At 52.8% G+C, this 18,065-nt stretch overlaps 8 protein-coding genes across 8 annotated transcripts; 5 read left to right on the forward strand and 3 right to left on the reverse strand.

Annotated features, from left to right (window-relative positions):
- Positions 1–1,771: 1,771 nt before the first annotated feature.
- On the forward strand, positions 1,772–2,778 carry JN550_008094 (uncharacterized protein; the record flags this gene model as incomplete). Its single annotated transcript, XM_049320018.1, has 2 exons — positions 1,772–2,044; positions 2,104–2,778. 2 exons carry the CDS (start codon positions 1,772–1,774, stop codon positions 2,776–2,778), a joined length of 948 nt encoding a protein of 315 aa, XP_049169881.1.
- A 259-nt stretch (positions 2,779–3,037) lies between these two features.
- JN550_008095 (uncharacterized protein) lies at positions 3,038–4,028 on the reverse strand (the record flags this gene model as incomplete). Its single annotated transcript, XM_049320019.1, has 4 exons — positions 3,038–3,101; positions 3,178–3,856; positions 3,911–3,935; positions 3,999–4,028. The coding sequence occupies 4 exons, from the start codon at positions 4,026–4,028 to the stop codon at positions 3,038–3,040; spliced, it is 798 nt and encodes a 265-aa protein (XP_049169882.1).
- A 957-nt stretch (positions 4,029–4,985) lies between these two features.
- On the forward strand, positions 4,986–5,812 carry JN550_008096 (uncharacterized protein; the record flags this gene model as incomplete). The annotated part of the gene is made up of 3 exons (XM_049320020.1): positions 4,986–5,039; positions 5,086–5,667; positions 5,735–5,812. 3 exons carry the CDS (start codon positions 4,986–4,988, stop codon positions 5,810–5,812), a joined length of 714 nt encoding a protein of 237 aa, XP_049169883.1.
- A 352-nt stretch (positions 5,813–6,164) lies between these two features.
- JN550_008097 (uncharacterized protein) lies at positions 6,165–8,048 on the reverse strand (the record flags this gene model as incomplete). Its single annotated transcript, XM_049320021.1, has 1 exon — positions 6,165–8,048. One exon carries the CDS (start codon positions 8,046–8,048, stop codon positions 6,165–6,167), a length of 1,884 nt encoding a protein of 627 aa, XP_049169884.1.
- An 805-nt stretch (positions 8,049–8,853) lies between these two features.
- Positions 8,854–9,731, forward strand: JN550_008098 (uncharacterized protein; the record flags this gene model as incomplete). Its single annotated transcript, XM_049320023.1, has 2 exons — positions 8,854–9,321; positions 9,378–9,731. 2 exons carry the CDS (start codon positions 8,854–8,856, stop codon positions 9,729–9,731), a joined length of 822 nt encoding a protein of 273 aa, XP_049169885.1.
- Positions 9,732–11,831: 2,100 nt separating this feature from the next.
- Positions 11,832–12,645, forward strand: JN550_008099 (uncharacterized protein; the record flags this gene model as incomplete). The annotated part of the gene is made up of 4 exons (XM_049320024.1): positions 11,832–11,852; positions 11,921–12,009; positions 12,103–12,135; positions 12,267–12,645. 4 exons carry the CDS (start codon positions 11,832–11,834, stop codon positions 12,643–12,645), a joined length of 522 nt encoding a protein of 173 aa, XP_049169886.1.
- Positions 12,646–12,737: 92 nt separating this feature from the next.
- On the reverse strand, positions 12,738–13,658 carry JN550_008100 (uncharacterized protein; the record flags this gene model as incomplete). Its single annotated transcript, XM_049320025.1, has 2 exons — positions 12,738–12,849; positions 12,904–13,658. The coding sequence occupies 2 exons, from the start codon at positions 13,656–13,658 to the stop codon at positions 12,738–12,740; spliced, it is 867 nt and encodes a 288-aa protein (XP_049169887.1).
- A 662-nt stretch (positions 13,659–14,320) lies between these two features.
- On the forward strand, positions 14,321–16,424 carry JN550_008101 (uncharacterized protein; the record flags this gene model as incomplete). Its single annotated transcript, XM_049320026.1, has 4 exons — positions 14,321–14,509; positions 14,625–15,588; positions 15,641–16,114; positions 16,171–16,424. 4 exons carry the CDS (start codon positions 14,321–14,323, stop codon positions 16,422–16,424), a joined length of 1,881 nt encoding a protein of 626 aa, XP_049169888.1.
- Between the last annotated feature and the right edge of the window lie 1,641 nt (positions 16,425–18,065).

Below are 18,065 nucleotides of genomic sequence, written 5' to 3' on the forward strand. Positions count from 1 at the left end.
TTCCTGAGACTCTGGGTGACGAGTCCCCCACCTCGTCCGCATTTTTGTACTCGGGACACCGTCGAATTGGTCCTGCTTCACTTCACTGGCCCTGATGATCTATCCACCCGTCCGGAACCCAGGAATCCATCTATCTCCATATCTGACCAAACTCCGGGGAAGGTTAGCAAAGCATGATAAGACCCCCGAGGGAGCCCGTGCTCGCGTACAGAAAATAACCCGTCCCGTCCAATTGTCCAAGATACCGTAGAGGCAAGGCACGCACGTGTCAGAAGTCGAGAACTAATAATGAGCTCCCGAAATTAGGTAGATAAGAACATGAGAATAGTCAGCCCAACGACATCATCATACAGTGCAGTACTTGACAGGGGTTGCAATCCGTCGGGGAGAGATAGATAATTGGCACGGGGAACTTAGATACAGTACGTGCATACAGTAGTCCAGAGGCCAAGAAAGCGGAACTTGAGCTTGAACGGTGCCTGTGCAGTGCTGCTGTCCTCGGCTGGCAATAGGCGCGGTTATGCGGCTCGTCTGACCGGTAAACTTGGCCTTTCCTATTTGCCCCGGTTTTGGGTTTTTGGTTGGTTCCAATGCATCCCCCCGGACGGAGGTCGTAAAGTAACGATGCACAGGCAATTAAAGGTCACGTCGAGCTTACTATGGTATGCCGACCGTATGATATCTGCTACCGGCTTGCATGTATAGGCCAGTCTGGCTCCTGCGAGGCTTGGTCCTTCTCACGTAATACCGGTAACCCTTTGCCTGGCAAGAATGGGCTCATCACATCACCACGATGGTACCTGGTTGATTAATTGCTGTGAGGAGGCAGGATCTGGGAGGCTGAAGTGCCGCCAGCGATGGACGGACGGAATGGATCGCCCACGTGTAAAAACCGGCGAAAGGACCCCTATCAGTCGCATTGGGAACCCCCCACGCTTTGAGTGGACATCCCCCGCAATGCGCCCCAGACTCCGGGCTGACCGTGATCGCCACTCATGGCTTCTGCCTTGGGACAAGAACGGAGAAACGGACGGCGCAAAGAAGTGTTCGAAAGCTTCCATCATGAGTCGTGCGGGCCAGCACGTCACGATCTCTTCATGCTTCCAAGATGTGCTCCCCAGAGGAGAGCCAACCTAAGCATGTGTGCGTCATGCAGGTGCATGGGAGCTTCGCTAGGCAAATGCAGACCGGATGCATGCGTGCTGGGCCTGTGCTGCCGGGCTCTGCCTGCTCTGGTGTTGCTACCCAGACGTGCCAGATAAGAATTTTCCCGTCTGCCTCGGGATGGTTCAATGGCGAGGAGGAAGGAAAACGTTGCAGCCCGGGGCTCATATGTTGTAGTGGAGCCAGGACGTGAATTTTCCGGGTTGTGGTACAGACGCCAATGGGCCTCATCGTTCGTTGACCGGACGCTTTCGGTGCAGACAACCTTGAAGCAACCCCAGGCCCCCCAGCTGGCTGCCCAAGGTACGCTGGTACGAGCTAAGGAAAGGGTCCTGGGGTTTCCTCGGGTCTACCTAACATTTGGGGGCTGGAAGGCTGGACGGCTGGACGGCTGGCCCGGGGTCATCGGCCCGTTGATGGGCCCGTCGGTGGGGCCTGCCGCCCTTTTTTTCGACTGGGGGGATTGTCGGCCGGTGACGCGCCGCGAACAGTTTTGCGACGGAGCAGCGACCGGGACTGACGAGGGTGCCGTGCAGCCAGGAGAGCAGAACATACGACCGCCCGGCCCCAGCAGTCCGACTCACACCGACACTTCGACGCCAGGAATATGTCGCATCAGAAGAGCGCTACCGGTGCAGATGCAGACGTACCGGCCAGCGCCGCCACAACCTCGAGCACATCCTCGAGAGCCAGCTGGTTCACCATCCCGGCGCCCCTGGCCCGCGTCTTCAGGAGGTTCCCTCTGGTGACCTACCCTGCCAATGAACTGCCCGTCCGATCGCCGACACATCGCCACCTCCCTGCCCTCTATGTCTTTGCTTCCGACGAGGATGCTCTGAGAGGGTGGCCGAGCTTCAATCCTTCCTGCTTAAAATGGCAGGTATGTCATATTCTGGCCTCCGTCGCGATGGGAACACGAGAACTCACGCTGCTCTGTAGACCTTTCTGAAGCTAGCCGGCGTCCAGGTCCGCATCGTGCCTTCGAATAACCATGCTTCGCCCACCGGTGCACTCCCCTTCCTGATTCCTCCCTCAGCCGCAAGCGATGCCGACTCGCAGTTGCCCGTTCCCTCCAACAAACTCGAACGCTACGCTCTCCAGCACGGGCCGAACCAAGTGCCGGATGTTGCTGGCACGAAGATGGACGCATACCAGTCGCTTCTCGACCACCGGATACGGAATGCGTGGCTGTATGCGCTATACCTCTCCCCGCCAAACTCGCAGCTTCTGTCGCAGCTCTACGTCGCCCCCGTATCCTCGTCGAAACCCGTCCAAACCACCGTTCTCTACCAGCTCCGACGTGCCGCTGAGGCCGAGATACTGCAGTCAGTGGGTGCCAGAGTTGTGGACTCAGCAGCTCTGTATAACGGAGCAGAGCAAGCGTTTGACGCTCTGGCGACGGCTTTGGGGTCGGAGGCTTGGTTCTTTGGAAGCTCAGAGCCAGGTCTTTTCGATGCGACAGTTTTTGCCTACACCCACCTGGTCCTAGATGAGACCCTCGCATGGATAGACACACGTATGAAGGCTGCTCTACAGAAATTCCCCACCCTTGTCGACCATAGGGCGAGGGTGTTGGCTCGATGTTGGCCTGAAATGGCCGCTGGTAGTGTATAGACCTCAGTGTCCGAGGACAAGAAACAAAGGGTGTTTGCTATGGAGAATGGCGTTTTAATCGGATGATTGTTAGGCTGTAGACTAAGTCATTATACCCCTCAGCATCAGGGCGGCATCATATGTGTGATGTTATGCTCTTGTATAATACACAATATTGTAAAGCAGCTACAGCCTGTATCCCTCTCAATGCTTGCACAATCAAGATCAAGTTGATGACTCCCAAACTAAGGCTAAATGACGACCACGCATACATGTTTTCTTACATCTTGGACAAGTTGCTAACACCACCATCGACATTGATAGTAGCCCCGTTAATATATGATCTATACTGTCTGTTAGCAACCTTGGTTCAATGCAATGTCCACTTTGTTACAATGGGCCGCGTTCAGATATACTCACCCAGCTCGACTGGCCAAGAAGATACAGGCCCCAGCAACATCACCGGGGCTGCCGATCCGGCCCATGGGGTTGCCCTCCTCGATCTCACCCTTGAAACTCTTCATCGCAAACGCCGTCATCTTGGTCTCGAACGGCCCGCACGCCAGCGTGTTGACCGTGATGCCCCGGGGGCCCAGCTTGGCGCTGAGCACCCGGCTCAGGTGGTGCAACCCTGCCTTGGCCGCCGAGTACGAGTAGTTCTCGAAGACGGGCACGCGCAGGGCGTCGATGGAGCCGATGTTGATGACGGCGGCCGGGTCCTGCTTGGACTCGGCGCCGGCGGCCTCGAGCGCGGGCAGCAGCAGCTGCGTCAGGGTGAAGACGCGCTGCAGGTTCAGCGTCAGCACGCGCCCCCACTGCTTGTCCGGGAACGTGTCGAGGGCCTCGCCCCAGGCGATGCCGCTGTTGTTGACGAGCACGTGGACGCCGCGGGGCTCGCGCCGGCGCAGCTCCGCGGCCAGGCGCTCGCACTCGGACAGCTGCAGCAGGTCGGCCGGCAGCGCCACGGCGGTGCCCGGCCCGCGGGCGTTGAGCTCGGCAGCCGACGACTCGCACGCCTTGGCGTCGCGCGACGAGATATAGACCTTGGCCCCGTTGGCGATGAAGCCCTGGGAGATCATCAGGCCGATGCCCTTGGCACCTGGGAGAGGGTTAGTGGAGGTGCGTGACGAGGGAACATGGGATCTCAATTAACCTCCTGTGACGAGCACCACCTTGTCCTGTGAAGCGATGAGCTGGGTTCTCGGTCTCCCGGTTGACGGCATCGTATAGGCATGACTTACCTTGACACTAAACAGTTTGTTCACCTCCATCTTAGTCCTTGACGGCAACCTTTCTCTTTCTGAACCCAAGGATACTCTTGGTATATATATGACGAAAATCTCCGACGAGAAATAGCAAAGAACGAGAATGCGGAACTGAAGAGCAAGTGCACATGATGACTTCGCAGGCAGGTCCAAACGCGGTTAACATGGCTGTTGAGCTCATGTGGGGCCGAGGTTCATTCTGGTGCTCAAGCTTAGATAGGAAACACCTCTACTCCAGTGGAGACTTACATGTCTTTCAGGTAGCTTGCATCACTGCCTCACAGTCCTGGCCGAAGACTTATATTTATGAAAGACATGCTTCTCAGGCTCGCGGTAACACTCGATTGTGATTTTGTTGCTACGTCCCTGGTATATCAAGGCGTCACTGTGGCTAACATCCCCACCGGCCTGGGTGCCTACGAAAGTGTACATTTTTGGCAGCATGGCTTGTGTTGTATCTCTTTGAGGTGAGAACTAATCATCAACAACTGTATTATCATATGCAGCATACTCTCGGCTTATGGTTCCCTATAAGCGAGGGTTGGATAGCAAGGATATCACTATTGTATCATCTGCAGCACTGCTCAGCTTATATTTATCTTTGAGACAAGAAATCGTATTCAGGGATTGTAGCATTGTACGGAGTAATTCATGAACTGGTTCATTCAGAAAAGGGTAATTGTAATCAATAGTTGTGATATGGAGGGCTTGGCATCCGACCATACCTGCCTGAGTGATCGAGAAGGATTGCTTGCAAGAACAGACGGTCCACCAGAGTGTTTTTAGAGGATGCATGTATAACGCGGGGTGCATGCACTACTATGCTGTGCGGTCCAAAAGCTCGGCATTTTTTTGGTGACCACACCACACTTGTTGCAAAATAACCCTATACGGCTTCCTGCAGTTCCATCAAGTTACCATCATACCACTACTATCACCGGCTTTGCCTCCCAAGAATTAGCCATGTTCTACAAGCCAGGCGAGACACACCATGGGTTGCCCCACGACCCGTTCAAAGTGAGCGTCTTGCCTGCTATCAGAGCTCTCTAACCATGCGCAACAGGCTTGTGTCATACCGCGGCCTATCGGATGGATATCCACTGTGTCTACCAGCGGAGAGCACAACCTAGCGCCCTTCAGCCAGTTCAATAACCTGACTTTCGACCCGCCGCTAGTAATGTTCAGCTCCAACCAGACCATTGACAACACCAGGAAAGACACTGTCAACAATGTCGAGTCAACCGGCGTCTTCTGCTGGCAGCTGGCTACCTACTCTCTGCGGGAGGCCGTGAACATCACCTCAGAGGCTCTGGAGCCATCCATCGACGAGTTCGAGAAGGCTGGCCTGAAGAAGACCTGGTCGCAGACGCTCAAAACGCCGGTGCCCATGGTCGAGGCGAGCCCGGTACGCTTTGAGTGTGAATACGTCCAGACGATTCGTCTTCCGGGTAACCCGCCCGCCGGGACCGTGGACCTGGTGATTGGGCGAGTTGTTGGCGTTCACATCGACGAAGCTGTTCTCACAGACGGCAAAATTGACGTTAGGAAGACAAAGCCCATTGCGAGACTTGGCTACTATGATTATGGGGTGATCGAGGATTCGTTCGAAATGATTATTCCCGGTGATAAGAGGATACTTTACGGCGTAAGTCGCTTTCCATGCCTTCATGCGTTGTACAATGTGACAGGCGAAGCTAACGTTCCATATATAGTTGGAAGGTAATGCTCAAATGAATCGCGAGGAACACGAGAGACAAAAGAAGAGCCAGGAGAAGGGACAAGAGACTTAGAGGGAATGATATGCTTTCGGTGCCACGACTTGTAGTGATACCAGAGGAAATGGACGCTATTGTTGACAATGCAACCTTACGATATTGTCAACTATTTATTTGATTATCGAGCTGGATACTCTATTAGGCTTCGCAGGAACTCTATATCCCTTGATGCAACAGAATATTGGTCGATATCGTCGCCACCATACACAGGACTATGAAGTTCAAGCCTTACGTCTTTCTAGTTGCTCCTTTTCTCCACACATAACCCTTCCACTTTGGCTTGGCCAATCCGAGATTATCAATAGTTTATGATTTCACGAAATTGTCGTGATCGTGTTGTTGACTATTAAAACCAAGAACCAGAAGGCTATCGACGCCGAAAACCATACAGCGCGCAGAGAATTAGCGAGCCAGACGCCCAAAAAGTGAGTAAGGCTGCTATAACCACTGGCGGGACAACACCGGGCATCAGTATTGTATCCTCGACATATGTGACAGCATCGACATTGACAAAAGAGTCTGAAACATAAGTGCCATTGCCGCTTATATAACCCACACCGCTGTTGTAGACAAGTGCTAGTGCGTATAGCGAGTAGGCGCGGATCAGTGAACGTTTCAACTCTTCAGCTTGGAGGTAGGAACTCTGCAGGTTGATCTTGTTGCCGACCCACATGTAGTCTTGTTGCGTATATTCTTGTTGATATTTGCCGACCGAAGAGTAGGAGGGGCTCAGCCATTCTGAGGGCGAAGAGCTGGCTAGCGCATTGGCGAAAAGCAGATTTGGTACGCCGAGAGAAAGGCGCTCGGCGCATCGAAGGCCACTCGTACCTTTTGGGGTGCTATCTGAGCGATGAAACTCCGCGAAAGTTGACAAGCGTCCATCGACTCTGGCTGTCCCAACTTCTGACACAGACGTACATCGTACACCGATGGCAGCCATTGGATTTTGCGTTTCTGCCCCGTCTTGGTCGTACGTATGACGAGCCCCAAAAAGCTCGGGGATGGTGTTTGGAAGTGATTGATCAATTGTTGGCGGATTCTCGACATCAAAATTTGTCGAAGTTAAGTTCTGCCACAAAGCAAATTCAAGGACTTGGGGTTGAGCCAGCCCCGGGTAAGGTATCGACTCGTCCCGAGATAACGGAATTGGATTATAACATTCCGAGGCTGCTGGTGCACTTCTTGTCTGCTGTTGATTCTTGTTTGCTTCATCCCAACCGATCTCTGCGACGGCTTGGATGTTGTTCGCAAAGTGGACCCGGACAGACGTATCGGTTTCATTCCATACTCGAATGATAGCATTCCCTTCGTTGACAGTATATGTAGAGCTACCAACGCCAGAGGATCCGTTGCGGTTTTGTCGGTGGTTCAAAATGGTGAAGTCAGCCAATTTAGTTACGACAGTGCAGTTGTAGCCAAACCGCAACCCCCAAGAACTACCGTCGATGGGATGAAGCGCTTGCGGAGCAAGAAAAAGGTCTGCCACGCCTGTGTCGTTTGGAAGTGTATTTGGTAGGCTTGCCAAGTAAGACACGCTCGACCTGTCTAAGTCTGGGCTGGAGTAGATGACCCCCGATTCAGGCAAAGATAATGGAGCACCGTTATTCCAGTCAACGAAGGCTCGCTGAGATATACCTGCCTTGAACCGCGAATTCCAGCTGTCATTATTGAACCCTGTCGTCAAGGGATTAGCCTCCGAGCTGTAATAGCCATTTCCAAAATTCATAGCCAATCCTGACAATGGAAGCCCGATAAAACCAAACATCGTCGTAATGGCTAAGCTTGACCAGAGTTTCAAAGACATATGAGCAGAATGTTTCTTGCGGTGAAAAATGCGATACCTGATCACGCGAAGCCATCCGTCAGGTCGCGCCCATGTGCGATCTTTTCGTCCCGTGGTATAAGACTGATATTGACTTGCCGACAGACTGTCCAACTGAACACTTTCGAGTCCGTACTGAGAGATGCTAAGGCCCAGAGTTGCAATCACAAACCATGAATAATATATAGCGTTACCTCCTGGTTGGCCAAAGATGAGACAATTGCTTGCTGTTGGAGTGTTGAGTACGAGGCGCCAAATGACCCAAAAATAAACAGTAATGGCAAGAGGAGCTAGTGCGCCTATGGTAGCACGGAGATAGGGGCGACGCAGATGTTCAGCAGCAATCTGGGGTTTTCTTGTCAACTTGACTTGGTTGGTATGGCCTCCAGAAGTCGGTCCATCAACCTGGGAATATCTCGTAGCAGCCATGGTAAGGTCCTGCGGAATCTCGAGGTTCTCGAACAAAGGTTCCTTAGTCTGGCTTCAGATCGTCTCCGTGCTGTTTGGAGTTTGGAAGACACAGAAATTACATCCCCTTCAATATATTGGCCAGATAATTCGAATGGGTGATGCAAAATAGGAAGAGTTTTCGCGGCCTCTAAGGACCAGAAAGCAATCTCTCGACAACCGATGCGTAATGTCCCTAAGTGGGAAAGTCTTACGTGATGTTCGTTGTGTCACCGAAAATGCAGTCAGCGGGAAGGCTGCGTGCAATTCGTCACATTGTTTTAATCTACAGGTTCATCCTCAGCGGAGAGAAGCCAATCGAAGGAGTAGATCGAGTCAGCGAGAGATATTGCATCGGCATCAAACAGTATTATTCGCGACCAGCCAGGAGAACGCGGCCCCCAATGCAACCTCTGAAGGCGACCCTTGCCGTTGACATCAACTCATACTGATTCAACTTATGATCAAGAGTCAGGCACACAGCCGTGAGCCACCAAAAAGCCTTGCAGGATGGAAAACAGGATAATGAGCCCTCGCTCCTAACATTCAAGTAAGTCAGTGCTTCTGGCTTCTGGTCGGGAGCCAACCTTAGTCTGTCCAGGGACGTGGGTCTGATTGGAGCGATGGTCGTATCGGGGCATTCAATTACGGAAACCTCGGCCTCGTTACACGAATCGAAATGCTGCATTACCACAGTCGTCCCTCAACATGCACGGACGAGCTTTGCCTTCGATTGATTTGATATAAGAATAGGGACGCTACTTTGTTGGATTTACTCCATTTAAATATGGCAGCAGAAGAACAGCCAGCTCGGACTCTCACCGAGCACTTCGGGGACCAACCCTTCTCCAACCATCCCGAGCGATGGAACTCGTTGTGGCAAGATGAATGGACGCCCTGGGACCGTTCGGGCCCCAGCATGGCCTTGTCTGACCTGTTAGAGCAGCACACAGAGCTGTTTGACCTGCCTGGCGCGACCACAAGAAAGACTGCTCTCGTCCCCGGCTGCGGCAGAGGCCATGACGTCCTCCTCCTCGCGGCATTTGGCTTTGATGCATACGGGATGGACGTCTCCACGTTGGCGATCGAGAGAGCTCGCAAGAATGCCGACGCCGTAGAGGGAGACCCAGTGTACACGCAGCGGGGAGCGCGAGCTGGCACCGTTCATTGGATCACGGGCGATTTCTTCAAGGGTGATTGGGGGCGCGAGATAGGTATCAATGCCGGCAGGTTCGATCTCATCTTTGACTACACTGTAAGTGCCCTGGTATCCAAACATTGTCACGTCCAATGCTGTCTAACAATATTCAGTTCTATTGCGCTCTTCCACCGCCCGTCAAACCTGCTTGGGCTCAACGCATGGTGGAACTATTGGCGCCAGGAGGCAAACTTGTGTGTCTCGAATTCCCCGCCAGGAAACCTTCCTCCGAACCCGGACCGCCCTGGGCGGCACCGTCGTACTCTTATGTTGCATATCTTGGTCGGCCAGGGCAAGAGCCCGTCAGGGACGAACACGGTGGAGTTGTCGAATCGGAGGTCCAGGAACCGAGGCAAACGGATGGCGGGTTGAAGCGTGTTCTACACACCACACCCCAGAGGACTCACGCGGCCGGGACGAGCGATGGGGAGATTGTGGATCGCATCTCTGTTTGGGAACATATCTAGTGCGTCTACTAGAGTTCACATTATCCTTATTGAGAGACGGGTGCATCATCATTTTACTGTCAACCCAAATACCAGATGGGATGAACGTGGATAGCCACATCTGTCCAACGTCCCCTGGCTAGAGGAAGTGGTTCTCTTTATGGAATACTGCGAATGCAACATGAACACCTTTGTAGAGCAACAATCACCTGGATCCATGCAAGCCTATAGACTATACGAGCATCCTTTGCCATATAGGTAACACGTTGAGCATGCGTCAAGGACCTGTTTGCGTCATAAGTGCCGCTCAACCACCTATGCATTCATTGATTCCTGGGTCCAAGTTCCCTATGTTAGGGTGCAAGTGGGCAGACACGAAGTAACATCGCCAGTGTACCTGCTCTTGCCAGATCTTAAGCGCAGATTTGACTTGCATTTGGCGCAATGTTGGAAGGCTGAACGTTCGACTTTTCAAAGAAGAATCAGTGTGTAGTCAAAGCTGCGAGAGAAGTAGTTATATTCGCAGACTGACACCTGTCAGAAACCGGTGACGATTGTCACATGATGCTCTTTTTTTTTTTTTGGAGTCCTGTTTTTATTCATCTATTCACGCAAATAGTCATTTCATGAAAGAAAAGCAAAAACCGTAACGTCTCCGTGTTTGTCGACTGCTTCATATACATGGTGCGCATTTATACACCAAGAATGGAAATTGCAATGCGCAACAGAAAAACATGAGTCGCTAGGGTAATCCATACACTACAAAACAATACTCACTTTAGTGGACGACCCCGTCAATGCCAGACCTAGGTGAAAGAAGAAGAGAGAGGAAAGAACAGAAAAGGTCACATTGGGGTAAAAATCAATTGAAGGCCAAAAAAATAAATCGAAGCTTTCCCTCGAGCCGGATTTGAACCGGCGACTTGCGGATATCTTGTAACATTTACAGTCCGACACTCTGCCAACTGAGTTATCAAGGGTTTGTAGCTTGTTGAAATATCGGCGTGCTAATTGTGGCTAATATGTAATCCTGGGGCTTGATGGGGTCCAGTGTTATGAGTGGGTCTTCCTCAACCCCACCTGGTCGACTCGCCTCGCTTGAACGTCCTTCTATGCGAACTCGTTATTAGCAATGCCTTGTGTCTCTACAATAAGATGACAGCATGACTCATGAGCTACTTGCGAGATATTTCATAGGCTGTAGATATGAACGCTAGAGGATGATTGAACGTGGAAACCACTGGTATGCGAGTTAGCCTAAGTGCACGCTTCCCTCAAGCCAGTGTCAGGCGCTATGTCTTCATAGTTCGTCCCTTTCCGCTTTGCTTCGCTCTAATCTCCCACAGCAGGTTGCTATCTCAACCTGACCATGTCCATAGAAGCATCTTGAACTTTTAGGCCTGCGGATAGTGTTTCTGACAACTGCACATCTCCCAGCTTGGAGCTAAACTCGTCACGTTTTCACGCACGATACCTCTTCAACCTTTTTCTTAAATTGATCTGTGGCGCGGTTCTTGGGGAATTGTGACAGTGGTATTTAAGTACAAGACGGAAGAGAAGTTCTGGTTGACAATGGAGTTCGCAGTGCTAAAATATAGCAAGCAGAGGCATTGTCCAAGCGCAATCTGTTTGTTTATTTAACTAATTACTTTTCGTTCTGTATACTAACGGCCTTGGGAGTCTCGGGCTGGTCTTGCCACTTGATGGAGGCTTGAAATGCGCACATAAACATCCGAGTCGCCTTTTTGGTGTTGGCATGTGAGTGGCATACAGTGATCTGATACAAACAATCCTTGATTCACGGTTGGATCCGCTTCTGATCCAAGCCGGAACCCGACCGGGCTTGCCCTTGCTGTCCGAAACGCAGTGACGTAAACAAGTCGTTATACCAGCCTATGGCGAGTTGAGAATTGCAAATATCATTGCAGAGGCTCTGTTGTGCATATTTGTTCTAGCGAAAGTTAAAAAAGAATAGAGTATTGGAAACAAAAGTCTCAATATACTCCATGATGCCTGATGAGTCTTATGCCGACGCCGTCAACGGATGACCATCATTGGTCAGCTCAATTGAAGGCGTGTTCGTCACTCAAGAGCGAAAGCCATGGATTGAGCCCGAGCACGATGAAGGACTACCACATCCAGGTAGGGTTTCCCACTCATTTTATGGTCGACTTATCGCAAGAACATCTCGCTGAGTGAGGATTATTCAGGCACAGGGCGTGCAAATATCGCCGCAACCTATGAGCGACCGTCAGGCACTACGGAAAGAAGTTGGGCTGCCAATCATCGCGATCAGACGGTACGTGGCCATGCAAGGAGGTGGCCCATTAGTTTCCTTCAAAGTAATGCGTCATGTGAGGGCGATGGGACAGCTCGCTGATCGATAAGACAGGTACTTCAACAACATTGCGAGTTTTTCGACACTGTAAGTTGGCGGATATACCAAGGGTGACAGCTATGAGGAAGGTTCAAGCTCAGATGGCTTCCTAACGGAGATTAACCACCACGACTCGTAGGACAAGGACGGCACGATATGGCCTCACGACACCTTCATAGGCTTCCAAAAGCTGGCTTCGGCGTGCTACTATCTCTGCTGGCCATTTTCATTATCCACGCCAACTTCTCGTACCCAACAGTCTCCGGCTGGCTGCCCGATCCGTTCTTCCGGGTCTTCACTGAGAGGACTCACAAGGATAAGCACGGGAGCAATACCGGTTCGTACGACACGGAAGGCCGCTTTATCCCACAGAGGTTCGAGGACATCTTCTCCAAGTACGCGGGTGGATGTGACTACATCACTCTCGACGACGTATATCAGCTGCACAAAGGGCAGAGACTTATTATGGACCATATTGGCTGGTTCGCCAACATCTTTGCGTCCCCGTTAGATGGTAGTTCAAAGCTTCAGCTAGAGTTTCCAGAGTTGGGCATTTAGAGAAAAAAAAAAAAAACCCTTGAGAGATACTTGACTTTGTATTCAAGGTAGACTTGGCGCGGGGATAGACTTATATCAGATTAGGTTGCATTCTATGCCAAGCGGACAAAGCCAGGCATAAAGCCTCGGACACCGTTGCTCAACCAGCAGAACTCGCCGTCGGTGATGCTGCTGGCCAGGATAACCTCTTCCGCCGCGATGCCGCTGTGAATCGTAAGCTCTGCGTGATCAGTTACTGAGAGATGCAGGGGCACTTACCGTTCTAGAGCGAATCGCCTCGTGGTCCCGTCGTTCCCGCCCCAGTGAGAATGTATTGAGACTGGGGGAGTGACCCATCGTTGATTCCTCCAGAAGTAAGGCGTAGTTATCGTTCCTTCCATTACCTCGCCATCCGGATTTTGGACCAGGACTTCGGTGCGCTCCGCTGGCGTCAAGTTGAAACGTGACCGGACGTCGTTATACACTTCTCGTTTTGTAGTCTTGAAGTGGGTGAAAGCATCCGGTTTTATGATTTGAACGTCGAGGAGGATCACCCAGGGAGATCCTGTAAGTGCCGGTTTTGACGAGTCAATGGATACAGAAGGAGGTATGTCTGAACCAGTAGGAGCAGGGAGACAGCTAGGGAATAGATTGTTCAACGGGGTGACGTCTTGGACGGCATCACTAAGGGGTGCAAATTCAAATTGCGTGTTGCCAGTGTGGCCCAGCAGCACCTTGACGCGCCACATCTTGGAACGTCGAGCTGCGTACTTTTCGTCATACTCTGACTGTAGCAGAGACTCGAACCTCCTCAGGCCGGCTTCCCCTCTATATAGTTGGTCGAATGACTGAAACCCAAAGTATTCGACGGCCCTCAGCATCCTGTCTCGATGGTAGTCCAGCATGTACCATGGCGACGGTGTCCGATTCCAAGCGGCTGTCGGAAAGCCCTGGCCGGGCAGTTCCAGAAGTCTGGCATCGTAGCGGAGGGTGGTGATGATTTGGAACTCGGCGGGCGCTTCCGTGTCTGCCATGCTCCGGATGATTAAATGTCCAAGCAACCCGGACAAGGTAACATAGTCGTGGCTTGTATTAATGCAGCCCTGCGTTATGCTGTCTACCAGGCGGGTCCTAGTCTTGCATTTCGGACACTAGTTCAATTATCATTTTCGGACGAGCTGGTTTGGGTCAGTACAGTAAGTAAATAGATGGACCACACAACGTCGGCTTAAAGACCCAAATGCTGCAAATCCATAGAATCGTTTTTTTTATTTTTATTATACTCATATAGCGAGGTCTATCCCAATTCGAGAGTACATACGTATGACTATGTACAAAGCCCCTGTCGTCCCCATCCAGGGCTTGCTGGCACTGCCCCCCGTGCTACGCAGGCTGTACTGTCACTACGAGTTAGTGGACGACGACGTCAACGGTGGGCCCGTGCTCGCCGGGAACAAGTTGGGAGCTGTCCAATTCGACCGAAAAGTCGCGCTAGGAAATTTAGAAGTTTTCGCGTGCAGAGAAAGCTGCCAGCTCTGACAGCATCATCGAGGAGTCCACGTCCAGCCCTCGACAACACCAGCATTTTCCTGTATATTCCTTGCATCGCGACCGCCGTATCGTCGCCGCCGCTGCCCCCCTCCCCGGCCCATTCAATTCTCTTTCCACAGCTCCAGCTCCGAGTCGCAACGCAATCATGTCTGGTGCTTCCGCCGCTCCGGCACCTCCCCTACCCACACCCCCCGTCACAGTCCCCGTCGAGTCGTCGACATGGGACCGCATCACCAACTGGGCCTCGGAAAACAAGACATTGGTCTACACCATTGCCGGAGTTACTCTAGTGGCCACTGGCGCCGGTGTTGTCTACTACCTGAACAGTGATGTTGTGCGTCCATCCATCCCATCTGCGCATCGTGCCACTCTGGCCCGGGCCCGGGCCCCTGTCAGCCCACGGCCGCGACGAGTCCGACGGACCATGCTAATCGACCGTGCCATCACAGAAGCCAAAGCCCTCGCAACCAAAGATCAGCAAGAAGGAGAAGCGGAAAAGAAAAGAGGCTGAGCGCCAGGCCGAGGCCAACAAGGCTGCCGCCGAGGCCCAACCCGAGAAGCCCAAGGCCGCCTCGGTCGAGAGCGCCGACGAGCTGCCCCAGATCACCGAGGAGTTGGTCGCCACCCTGACCGACGAGCAGCGCAAAGACTACGCCCTGCAGCTGAAGAACGCCGGAAACAAGGCTTACGGCAGCAAGGACTACAACAAGGCCATTGACCTCTACTCGCAAGCCATTCTCTGCAAGCCCGACCCCATCTTCTACTCCAACCGCGCCGCCTGCTACAATGCCCTCAGCGTCTGGGACAAGGTCGTCGAGGACACCACGGCCGCTGTTAACCTGGACCCCACCTATGTCAAGGCCCTGAACCGGCGTGCCAATGCCTACGAGCACCTCGAGCAGTACAGCGAGGCCCTGTTGGACTTCACTGCCAGCTGCATCATCGACGAGTTCAAGAACCAGACCAGCGCTGACTCCGTCGAGCGCCTGCTGAAGAAGGTTGCCGAGCAGAAGGCCGACAACATCATCAAGTCCAAGAACCCCGACAAGCTCCCCAGCCCGACCTTTGTCGCCAACTACATCCAGAGCTTCCGCGTCAAGGACCGGCCCGCCGGCCTGGAGGACTCGGTCGAGCTGTCTTCCGAGACTGGCAAGGGACAGCTGCAGCTCGGTCTCCGGGCGATGGACAGGAAGACCCACGAGGGCTACGAAGAGGCCGCTGGCGCCTTCGAGAAGGCCATTGAGCTGGGCGGTCTTGACGAATACGAAGCCCTCGCCTACAACCTGCGAGGCACTTTCCGATGCCTCAAGGGCCAGCAGGAGGAGGCATTGAAGGACATGGACAAGTCTCTCGAGCTGGATCCGGCCATGACCCAGAGCTTTGTCAAGCGCGCAAGCATGCACCTTGAGAGAGGTATGTACCCACCCTTTCGCTTTCGGTTGATTATGATCTGACCAAATCGTAGGCGCACGGGAAGAAGCTGCTCAGGACCTGGAGAAGGCCATCCAGCAGAACGACCAGGACCCTGACATCTACTACCACCGTGCCCAACTGCACTTCATCCACGGCGAGTTCCAGGAGGCCGCCAAGGACTACCAGAAGTCGATCGACCTGGACACCACCTTCATCTTCTCCCACATCCAGCTGGGTGTCACACAGTACAAGATGGGATCCATAGCCTCCTCGATGGCCACCTTCAGGAGGTGCGTCAAGAACTTTGACAAGGTTCCCGATGTATACAACTACTACGGTGAGCTCCTTCTGGACCAAGGCAAGTTCGACGAGGCCATTGCCAAGTTCGACACCGCCATGGAGATGGAGAAGCAGACGAAGCCGATGGCCATGAACGTCCTCCCGCTCATCAACAAGGCGCTTGCCCTCTTCCAGCAGAAGCAGGAGTTCACCGAGGCCGAGAAGCTCTGTGAAAAGGCCCTCATCCGTAAGTCCACCTGTCATCTTAACTACGGGAAACTCTTTTTATTGACATCGTGCTAGTCGACCCCGAGTGTGATATTGCCGTTGCCACCATGGCGCAGCTCTTGCTGCAGCAGGGCAAGGTTGTTGAGGCCCTCAAGTACTTTGAGCGTGCTGCCGAGCTCGCCCGCACTCCAGGCGAGATCGTCAATGCCCTGTCCTACGCAGAGGCCACGCGGACTCAGCTCGAGGTTCAGACCAAGTACCCGCAGCTTGCCGCTAAGCTCCAAGGCATGAGCGGTGCCGGAGCTGGTGCTTTCGCCGGAGCTCGCTAGATTTCCCCGTTGCTTGTACAAGATAGGTTCTGGAGTTGTGTATATACGCTGTACACTCCCAACTCCCCGTTGATGTTTTGATATTTGGATGGGGCCCCGGCGAGGCGGGGCCGTGTAGTGTAGACAAAAGGGTTTCTAGTCTTGCTGCTTTATGCAAAAAAGCCGGAACGGAAGAAGTCGCGGGGCCTGCCCGAGGAGGATCGGCTTTCGGCCGGGGCTCTATCACCTTCTTCTATGGAGTCCCCCCGGGGAGCGGACCTGAGGACTGGGGCGGGCGACGTTCGTCATTCTCATTGCAAAGTGTCGGTTCCCTTTTTTTGATGAGCTGGAAATCTCAGGGGTGCATGGAGTTGGTCTGACTGCATTTGCGGCCGGTTCTCGCAACGAGAGAGCGCGAACCAAAGAGATCATGGGCTGGTTGTGCTGTACATACATACCGTAATTACACCTCCTCTTTGTGAAAGCTCGCTCCCTTGGTGTGTGCTCGTTCGTTGACTGTGATGGGCTTCTCGCTCTGTCTTTTTCTGGTTTGTTGCAATACGCGGTTTAGCGAGGCTCTTTGCGGGATCAGATGTGTCTATGGTTGCATCTCTCAGGGTTAAGTTACGCCTTTGCGTATAACAGTATATTGCTATCGACTTGGGGTCGTGGCGGCGCTTGGCAAGGCTGGCACTGTGTACTTGGTAATTGGCTATATACCCGACCAGGACGATCTCATGGCCTGCCTCAGCAGGTTCGTCTCAACGAAGATATATTACCGTCTGTTATGATCGATATGCGGCTGGTCAGTGTGCGATGCATGGGCAGAACAGTCCCAGAACTGTGCTCTATATATGCCGGCATACGAAACAGGCCCGCCACAAGAGTCGTATCTTCTTCAATTGCACAATGACAAGCTACCTGGGTCCTGTGGTGTACTTGAATCATCACTTTTCCGAATCATACAGGAGATTTTGCCCCATGGCTGGGCTCAGTGAAAACCATTAGCCCTGAGCCGTGGCCTTGTACATGCTACGCGACGGGCACTGCGTGTCTTTCATGCCCCAGTACTATTCGTAGTGCCACGGGCCTGCCTTCTACGGGGTAAATCAACCAGATGGACGGGCTTCGAACGATAGCTGACGACGACTTAAACTCGTTGTGGCTGGCTCGTCAACAGGGACCCAACTAGTCGACACTGCGCGTCCAGGTCTAGGGTCAGAGCACTGCGCCGAGGCTCAAGCACTTGATCATCTTGTACCTGGGGGAGCGGGCTTGCTTGGATATCAATGTAGCCTCGACAATCTGTTTCGACTATGAGCGATTCGTACATCTTGGGCCTTATTGGCTCTCCGATCTAACAATCTCATCACTTGATTGGACGGCGCCTCTTGAAGCGCATGTGTTACGTACGGTAGGGAGGACAGTTGCCTGCGAGCTACTGCTTGACAGTGAGAGCCATGAAAGACGAATGTGCATATAATGAAGTAGTCCAGAGCGGGGAGTATTTGAGGATAGCAACTGGCGAATGTAACGATCGCCAAGACGGCAAATAGTAGAGAGGCTCATGTAACCAAGCTCAGCTGGCCGGATGTCGATGGAACATTGCACTGCAGGTTTCCGGCCAGACCTCTCGATTCCTCATTTCCTTTCTTTTTCTCT

This window comes from Neoarthrinium moseri (genome assembly GCF_022829205.1).
Source record: "Neoarthrinium moseri strain CBS 164.80 chromosome Unknown scaffold33_Wmoseri_CBS_16480, whole genome shotgun sequence".
In the NCBI taxonomy this organism is placed as follows: domain Eukaryota; kingdom Fungi; phylum Ascomycota; class Sordariomycetes; order Amphisphaeriales; family Apiosporaceae; genus Neoarthrinium; species Neoarthrinium moseri.